This window comes from Penaeus vannamei, chromosome 3 (genome assembly GCF_042767895.1).
Source record: "Penaeus vannamei isolate JL-2024 chromosome 3, ASM4276789v1, whole genome shotgun sequence".
In the NCBI taxonomy this organism is placed as follows: Eukaryota; Metazoa; Arthropoda; class Malacostraca; order Decapoda; family Penaeidae; genus Penaeus; species Penaeus vannamei.
Window position 1 is genome coordinate 52341754 of NC_091551.1, and position 10000 is coordinate 52351753.

General features: G+C 35.9%; 1 protein-coding gene across 2 annotated transcripts in view; it reads left to right on the forward strand.

Annotated features, from left to right (window-relative positions):
• Positions 1–10000, forward strand: part of Epp (Ecdysteroid phosphate phosphatase) — a gene marked incomplete at its 5' end in the record, with an annotated part of 19368 nt that overhangs the window by 923 nt on the left and 8445 nt on the right. For both annotated transcript variants that reach the window (XM_027383350.2, XM_070116849.1), the window contains 6 exon segments: positions 310–518; positions 753–996; positions 1195–1330; positions 1768–1983; positions 2105–2356; positions 3989–4098. In XM_027383350.2, the coding sequence (XP_027239151.1) occupies positions 310–518; positions 753–996; positions 1195–1330; positions 1768–1983; positions 2105–2356; positions 3989–4098 (1167 nt within the window).

Here is a 10000-nt window from a genome sequence, read left to right on the forward strand (position 1 = left end):
ATAAGCACCATCTTCAGATTATGAGTGAAACCACTAGTTGGGCTTCCTGATTGTTTCATTTGCTAAGAAAGAGCAAACTGTGAATGAACTCACATGTCAGGCTTTCCTGTATTATAACTCACAAGCATAATTAGCAAACTGTGAATGAATCTAGCTGTCAAGGCTTTTGTTTGATTCATCTGCTTAGCACAATCAGCAAACTGGGAATGAACATGAAAACTGATTTTGATTCTTTTTATCTGATAATCAGTATAGTCAAACAGTGAATAAAGGAACAAACTGAGTTAAGAAAATTTTACTTCTTTGCAGGTCCACAAAGTCCTATATTCTCATGTCCCTCGAGAACCAGATGAACTTGAGCTGCTCATCGGCGATTTTGTTTATGTTAATGGAGACGGTTTGGGTACATCACCTGATGGATGGGTTGAAGGAACATCGTGGCTTACTGGGAGTACAGGTTACTTGCCTATTAACTATATTGAACGTACAGCTGAATCAGATGCATGGACACTTCACAAGTAAGTTTGTGTAGATAGCCGTGTTTAGTTAATGTTTTATAGTTTTATGTGGAATATGAGAGTAAAGATTTTTTTATGTGTACTCAAGGGCTTTATGATATCTAGCATGTTATGGATTCATAAATATTTATTAATAATTTTTATACAGTTTGATTTTAACTTTCTTTTGACGAAAGTTAAAACTAAATGTTAAACTCCATCACTTTTCTACAATATGTTTCTTTGTAAACACAGGGCAATTCCAGTTATAGGCAACTCCGGTTTAGAAGGGCTGGAAACGGCAACTTTCCCACGCCGTCCCCCAATTTCCTTGTCTTTGCTGAACCTTCTTGAAAACAGTGAAGGCTCAAGACGCTCAACTGAAGTGCTTTCAGAATCATCATCAATGGATCGTTTACATTCTCGACAGGCTTCCTTAGAGGCAAACCAATCACCTTTGTTGCCAAAATATGAAGCTTTAGATGCTCTTTATGCCAAGGTAGGTTTGTAATTCCTTTACAAAGTCAAATATGCTTATTCCTCCCCCATATCTCTCTCTCTCTCTCTCTCTCTCTCTCTCTCTCTCTCTCTCTCTCTCTCTCTCTCTCTCTGTCTCTCTCTCTCTCTCTCTCTCTCTCTCTCTCTCTCTCTCTCTCTCTCTCTTTCTCTCTCTCATGGTATTCTTATTAATTTACAGGTGAAAAAGCCAAAGAAAGATGCTCCCCTTTACAAGTTTCCAATTGAAGGCCCGAGAAAAATCATCGTGGCTCGTCATGGGGAGAGAGTTGACTTTACCTTTGGCGACTGGATACGCTTTTGTTTTGATGAAACAGGTCAGTACTAGAGTAGCTCCCTTGCTAACAGTAGTTCTTGCAGGAGGGTCCGAGTATTTTAGGACTAAGAATTTTATTTATTGTGATTATGCTTAGTAATGTAATGTCTTATTCATTTTAGGATAAGGAAGTCTCTTTTGTTAAGAATTTTCTGCTTCAATGATGGGAAAGGGATGGTTCCCTTGAATAACACAGGCTTTGCTTCATACGTACTGAACTTTTGTCCTAGTTTGTCATTTGAAGTAGATTTACTCCCTGAAATATATTTGATTAATCAAATAAGTCAATTATGTCTAACAAATTATATGAAATTTTGTAATAACAAACATGTTTAGAAATGGAATTGCACTTTATAAAGTGAAAGCTTGTAAAGTAATTTTCCCACTGACCTACATTCTTAAATTCTTTTCTGTTTTCTTCACTTTTCATTAAATCAGGAGTTTATACTCGTCGAGATCTGAACATGCCAGAAAAACTCCCATGCCGGGTAGGAGCACCACACAGCTTCTATAAAGACTGTCCTTTAACAAATATTGGCTTGCTGCAAGCCACTCTAGTGGGACAAGCTTTGAAAAACTCCAGTACAGAGGTGCATCATGTTTTCTGTTCCCCATCTCTGCGCTGTGTTCAGACATGCACCAATATTTTAAAAGGTGACTTGACACATTACATTGATTTCAAATTTACTCAAATAAGGTTTTAAGTACAAACTGTTGATATAGCAATCATTCTTTTATTTTCTACAGTTAATCTTTGATTATTAAAACTTTCCAGGATTGGGTATTGCAGAACGAATGCCAATTAATATTGAGCCTGGCCTGTTTGAATGGCTGGCTTGGTATCAAGATGGTTTACCTGTTTGGATGACTTTAGATGAGCTGATTGAGGCTGGGTTTAACATAAATCGTAATTATGACCCCCTTATCCGGAAGGAGGAGGTCAAGGACACCCATGAAAGTTGTGAGCAGTATTATGGAAGAAATGCTTATGTGACCCAGAGTATTATTAATACAACTCAAGCTCAAGGTTAGTGCAGCACCACCCCTCTGACCTCTCTCTCTCTCTCTCTCTCTCTCTCTCTCTCTCTCTCTCTCTCTCTCTCTCTCTCTCTCTCTCTCTCTCTCTCTCTCTCTCTCTCTCTCTCTCTCTCTCTCTGTATGAGGAGTATATTATTGTGTTGATGGTACAGGGAAACATGGTCTGGTTCCGAGGTTTTATTTTAGATGCTAGCATTGGGATGGTAGAGCAGAGGCGTACTGTTCAGAGGTAGGCCCAGCATGGGGCCTGGAGTGGAGGCCCCCAGGACAAGTTAGCATCAGAGCTATATCATGGCTCGATGTGGAGTGTTTGTACAGGTCAAAGAGAAGGTTGGAGGTCATGTGCAAAATGGGCAAAAACTTACAGACTGGTGGCAGTGGTGGGATATGTATCTCGAAGTATTAGCACAGTCACTCTGCAGAAGACGGCCAGAGGATGTGGACAGTGTTATGGCATGGCGCAATGTGACTAGAACTTGAGGATGCCTTTTTTGGGTCAATCATAATGTGATCCCTTCCTTTTGGGTGGTTTAGCATGGGTTCCGTCCATCCTGGGTCAGCTTAGGCCACTAGCCTTGCTCGGGGTCAATCTAGAGTTGTTACCCAAACTAACAATGATTACAGCTGGTGTGGGTTAGTAGGTGTGTGCTATTCTCCATGATACTCATTACCAAGATGAATGTCTTCTATGCAGTTCTCAGACCACTTCCTTTTGGGGTTCTACCGCTGGCACCAGTTTGTGAAGGGTTTGTTGTTGTACCCTCCACGTTGGTGGTTCAGGGAAATGCATGGTCTGGTTCCAAGGTTTTATTGTAGATGGTAGGTTTGGGGCAGTAGTGCAAAGGTATGCTAGACAGAGGTAGGCCCTGCATTAGCCCTGGAGTTGGATCATGACTCGGTGTGGACCAGTTGTACAGATCAAGGAGAAGGTTGGAAGTCATGTGCAAAGGTGCATGACATAGGTCAACACACTGCAATGTTTCACGCACATTGCCATGATTGGTCATTCCACAGCAGTTAGAGGGTATGCCCTTGAAGGAGTCAGAACCAATCTCAGAATCCCTCTGTCTCATCCTCCCTCCCTATTCCTCACTTTCTTTATCACTCATTTTCAGACACTCACTCTATCATTTCCCAAATTTCTTGTTATGATTAATGGTGTATTATTTTGATAGATTATGTTTAATGGTATATTACTGATAGATTATGTTTAATGGTATATTATTTTAATAGATTTTCAACTATTTGTTCCATTATATGATATTTTATATTTTGTCAAACACAGTAACATGAACACAAATATAAAAGGAAGTACAGTCAAAGGATGAATTCAAAATTACTGTTAACATTTTGAACTTGTCAAGAGTTCCTTAGATGAGAAACCACATAACAAAAATAGATTAATTTCAGCTATTTACTTTGATGAGGAATTCTTGATGTGTTGGAAGTGTTATGTTTATTTTCAATTCATACTGTAGCTGTACTTCCTTCTTTATTTTGTTAATATGTTATTTTACGTAATATTCTGTTTCTTATTATATTATTTTATTCTTATTTCAAATACAATAGTTATTATATCATATAATTTTTCCTTATTGCTTTTAATCTTCTGGTTTCGTAGGAGGAACAATATTGCTGGTTGGTCATGCAGCGACCTTGGATACGTGCACACGACAGTTAGTTGGAGGTGCGCCAAGATCAGCCCACGAGATGACATCTATTATCAAAAAGGTAAGGAAGAGGAATATTACAATTGTGATGTCTTGATTTTTTTTTTCTCTCTCTCTCTCTTTCTCTCTTATTAACCTCTATTTGTATATTTATGTTAATAGATTTCCTGTTACTTCTCAGTTGAGAATGTGACTAGTTGTTTTAATATTTGGCTGGCAGTTTCAGGAAATTTCTTTGTTCCAGAAAGTTTTGTTTTACTTTTTAAAATTTGATCTGTTCTGATGTGCTAACGCATCTCTTGTACTACTTTTTATGACTTTTTACATTGTATTTATCTATCAGTTTAGCATCTCTTTCCTCTGAATTGGCTCCATGAGTTACTTGCTGTTAATGTTTTGTAGAAAAGTAAAGCTAAAGTTTTGTATCTTGTTGAATGTATGCATTAGAGTAACATCACATACAAAAAAGATATGAACAGTGAACTGTTCAGTCTTGTAAGTAGTTAAATGAGTTCTTATGTTATTGTCTAATAACATAAGAACTGTTGTGTACAGTTGATTTGCTTAATATTAGGTTGTTTTAAGGAGTTATCACATAGTGCTTGATAGTGTATATATTGGATTTTGAACGCCCATAATGTGCCGTTCGAGATTTCTTGCTTGAAAAGTGGCTCTGAACTCATATTCCTTCACAAGGAAAGTGGGTTCAGATTTGGAGTTTCATGATAACTTTTACAAAATTTAATCATACTTAGAAAGTGACCTACTTAATTTTTATGCAAGCGTTCATTTTATGTATTTTGCAAATTAGAGGAATGTTGGCTTGTACAAATGGAATTGTGATATTGAGGTACCCTCTTCTCATCACTATTAGTTTCCTATTATACAGCCAGAGCCATAATAATGTCACAGTACCAAACCAGTCAGTCTAGACTAATGTTTATGGAGAAATGGCTGTCATTTGATAGCTCCATCTAGAACCCAAATCCACCCAGAGTCAAATTACAAGGATTTTAAGCTTTGTGTGATGTCTCCATTATCTCTTTTTCTCTTCCATTCTTTTCCTCCTCCGTCTCCACCTTATTATTTTCCTCCTCTCCTCCTTTCCCCTTCCTCCTCCTCTTCCTCTCCTCCTCCTCCTCCTCCTCCTCCTCCTCCTCCTCCTCCTCCTCCTCCTCCTCCTCCTCCTCCTCCTCCTCCTCCTCCTCCTCCCCTTTTTCCCCTCCCCCACCTCTCCCCCCTCTCCCATTTCCTTCCTTTCCCCATCCCCCTCTTCTCCACCTCCTCCCCCTCCCCTTCAATTTTGTTCCTCTTCTGCACTTTATTTGGCATATCATACTTTGAAGTATATTGACCCTAGCATTACACTTGCTCATTGGACTAGAAGTAGCCCATAGAGCCAAAGTTGGAAAGAGACAGATTGCTTTATAATATCTTTCCGTTGCCCTTTACTTGCATTTTCCATCTCTCTAGAGCCTGTAGTGTTCATCCAATCTTGCGGCAGTTTATCGACAAGAAGTGGAGGTGTGCTTGCTTACTTTTGTGCTTTATTCTTTTTACCTTGAGAGTTTTATCCCAGTTTTGTTTATTTTCTTGAAGCTGTCCCTTCCTTTTGAATTTTACATATTTTGGTTATTGTTGCCTTTGGATTGCTCTGTTGGCTGCAGGTGCAGTGAAAGCTAGAGCTTGTGAGTGAACTAAAACTGTTATGCCGTTTTCTAAGATTTTTGATTTTCAGCAAGTGAGCTTTCTTGTAGATTAATCATCGTGATTGTATGTACAAGGTATTGTTATTATATACAATCTAGATGTACATATATTTTACAAATACTTTTTTTCTGTATCTCAGAAAATGTATTAAATTTTTTTTAATTTACATTGGGAAATGAGAGCATTGAATGCAGACTGTATATGTTTGAAAGTCAAGTGGAGAATGAGTTCTGAGTGAACATAGTGAGAATTAAACCTAATCCATTTGAATCATATTGTAAAAGGCTAAAATTGATAGAGATTGCATATAAATCTGAGATCTCAAAATAAGAGGACCACTTTATATTAGCTGTAATCAAGTCTTGGCTTCAGTTATGCAGTTCTATTTGCATATGATTATTAATATTGAATTTGCAGTATGTTTTTGTGTGTGTGTGTGTGTGTGTGTTTGTGTGTGTGTGTGTGTGTGTGTGTGTGTGTGTGTGTGTGTGTGTGTGTGTGTGTGTGTGTGTGTGTGTGTAAATATATGTATGTGTGTGTGTGTATTTGTGTGTTTGTGTGTCAGATTCTAATCAATATAACATATGTAATTAGTGATAAAGAGTAAATACACATGATATGTTGGTTAAAGTACGCTATTAGAATTTTGAAAGTTATGATACCATCTTGCTCATAAGTATGTTATTTAGAAATATACATTAATTGTTTATGATTTTTAATATAAACTAACAATTTTATAGTCTGTGTACATGTGTGTGTGTGTGTGTGTGTGTGTGTGTGTGTTTGTGTTTATGTGTGTGTGTGTGTGTGTGTGTGTGTGTGTGTGTGTGTGTGTGTGTGTGTGTGTGTGTGTGTGTGTGTGTGTGTGTGTGTGTGTGTGTGTCTGTGAGTAATGCATTTTTTATGTATGTCTGAGTATCAAAGTATCCTTCTAAATGTTGGAAGAATTAATATTCTCACATATAGAAATATATGCAACCTTATTTGCAAGTTAAGACTGAAGTTTATAAGAATATTGACTTAATTTTTGTTTGTTTTTTGTTTTTATTATTTAATCAATTTATTTATTTTGATTTTATCATTAGGAATATTCCTGAAAAGAAAAATATAATACAATAAAATTATTGATATCTTTTATAATCAATTAATTGTGCTCTGCTAAATAGAAATATATTGAAAATGACTCAGGGGCATATTTCTAGAATACTCAAGCTGTTATTTCTTGATCTGGGTTGATTTTCTGATTTTTCATTCATGAGTAGGTTATTTTTTAAGTGGGCATTTTTTCAGTAAAATATTGTTTCTTTTTTAATCAAATTATTGATTAATTAATTTATTAATTTGTTTATTTATATTTGGAAAGGGAGGTTCTATTTGATGAAATATTTGTTATATTTTTACTCTTGTTTTTTCTGTCTGAAGTAAAATTGAGTTTCCAGATATGATAATTGATTGTAATGAAAAGGAAGTGTGGAAGTTTCTTCTAACCCATTGCTATTGGGATCATGTAATGTCCACTGTAGTTTTACTTTGTGAAATGTATATGACCTCACCTGAATTTCCCTTTGCTTGAGTTCAGGGAAAAAAGCCTTTCCTAATGCTATTTATTGTGTGTTATTATTTTTATTCACATTATGCCTTGTGACTCACACATGGACTAAAATTTGGGCATTAGGTTTAGGTCCAGACAAACACTCATGTGTAATATCAAGACTACTTGCCACCGCTTTGCAATGCTACTTGGCTGCAATATCCCATGGCAAGATTCTCTCGTCACCTGGCCTCCAGTGGAAGTTTTCCCCAGACGAGATTTTCCTATCACCTGCTCCTCGATCAAATTTGTTCATGACTAGGTATCTCTGTCACCCAAAATAATAGCAATGAAAAAATAAAAAATGCAATTTCCAAAAATCAAGGAAAGGATAAATAGGTGAGATAGATTGAACTAGTAACTTTCTCCTTGGTTACTATGCAGTTTTAGAGCCTTCTATGAGTAAACACAAATAATAGATAATAAACTAAAATCCCAGTGGACATGGCATATATATGCATGCCATACCCAGAGGCAATGGGTTAATGGTTAATAAGTTAAGCCCATATTAAGAGAAAAAAATGATATGATGGAAGGATAACTTATCATAACTTTATCTTATCTGTTTTCAGAATGTCTATACTTAAAGCTTTTGAAAATGCTGTGTCCTAAACCAAAACTTTAAAAATGGAAAGAAAGGTTTAATGATGTTGCATAACATGAAAGAAACATGATGTTGATGGCTCATTGTCCCAGATTCTTTGATGTTGAAGAGGACTTTGGCTTGACAGGTTCCCTACGGGTGCACGGCTAAGATAGAAGAGACAGACTGTGGCCAGTGGAGACTTTCTCCTCCTGAAGTTAATCCTGTTACCTACTCTGGCATTATGGAGTTTGACTGGAGAGTTCTCTTCTGAAAAAGGGACCTCTTCCATGTTGCGACTTGTACATTTGTTGGAGGGAAAATGGGGGTGGGGGGTGTCAGATTGCTTGTTTGCGCTTGTAAGTTTTACACTTAGGATGGATGCTTAAATTATTTCAAGTGAGTTTTAACGTTTGACAGTCATTCAGCTGTTGACGTATGGCATCTGTGTAAAAGACTAATATTGAGAGTATGGCTCTTGATTTAAGTACATTATATAAAATTTGCCTAATTGCTAGTATAAGATATCAATATCTTGTGCTTTTATGAAGGATATGAAAAAGAAAGCCATTTTCAAACTTTAATAACAAAAGATTTGAAGTTCCATTTGTCTATATTTACAGAAATTAGCATAAAACATCACTTTAGATCCATTTGTCTGCATTTGTATCTCATCAGTAACTGCGCAATTACCATTTCTGTGGAAATTATTAATACATGATGGCTGAGTATGTAACATGCTATTACATGATATGATAGATATGATTTCTTCAAGGCTGATCACAAAATTATACAGAATTTATCAAAAATCTATATTAGTAGGTGCCAACAGAAAATTAATGACACTGCCTTGTACCAACAAAGATACAGAAAAACTGCATGTAGTATATATCCAGCCACCACTCATAAAATTTGAGCTCTCATGTTCATAGGCTTTATGCTTCAATCATTTTTCTTATTTTTTCTTAACCAAGGACAGTTTGTTAAAGTGCGAGAGATATTTGTTTTTTATTTAAATAGTACTGAAATGGATTTCTGCACAAAGCTTCCTTCAGTAACTTGAATATGTAAAAAAAAATGTTAAAGCTTTCCTAATAGCTTGCTTTGTCTTGAAAGTTTGATTTACTGAGGCTGATAAAATGTAATGGAATTTTGAAGTTCCATGTGTTCATTCTTAAAGGGGTTTGATTATATTGGCATAGGATTAAACTTCTTCCATTGTGACTGATACCACAAAAGTTCAGAGCTGAACTTTGTTTTATCAAGATATCAACCCTAGCAGATATACACAGTAGGAATTGCAAGATGAATAAGAGGCATAGATTACTTTAGGATAGGAACTATAAAGCTGTTTCATTTTAGGATCAAGTTCTTGTGCCTGTTTATTGCTTCTTTTATAACCTGATAGTTTTTGGCAAGCTTTAGTTTAAGTGTCAGAGTTCTGGTATTTTGTTTATTGCTTACTGATTTGTTGGAATTTTCATAGTTAGTTGTACTGTCTTCCAGTTATATGAAGAATATCTAATGCAGATGTCGCAGCAGATATTCTTTGCAGATTTTAAAGTATTTGAAATTTAGTGGACAGAAGAGTTTACATTTTAAGTACATATAAACACATGTGTATTCTTTTATGTACAGAGGTATAGTTTCATAAAAAGAATATATCAAAATTTCACCTGTAGTTAATCACTGCCATTTTTTATTTATTTAGAATTTAACAATTGTGGAATCAGAAAGCCATGGAGAAATGATTTTATATTTCCAAAACAAATAAATATTAATAGATTCTTATAATGGTAGAAAGGGTAGCTAAGATAGAGGATAACACTGATAACCAAAAAGGAATGAAAAAAACAGCAACCAACACTATCTGTCTGTTGACTTTGGCCTGTAAGGAATATGAAAAAAGAATCTGCCATTCAGTGCCATTCATTGACTATTGTGTTTCTATTTGCAAGCCTGATGCTTTGTTGCTTTTGTAAAGGCTCATGGGCAGGAATGTACGATGCGCTTTTGCTTTTCTTTGTAACCATTGTTTTAGAGACTTTTTATCATTGTTAGGTGTGTTGTGAAGTTTAT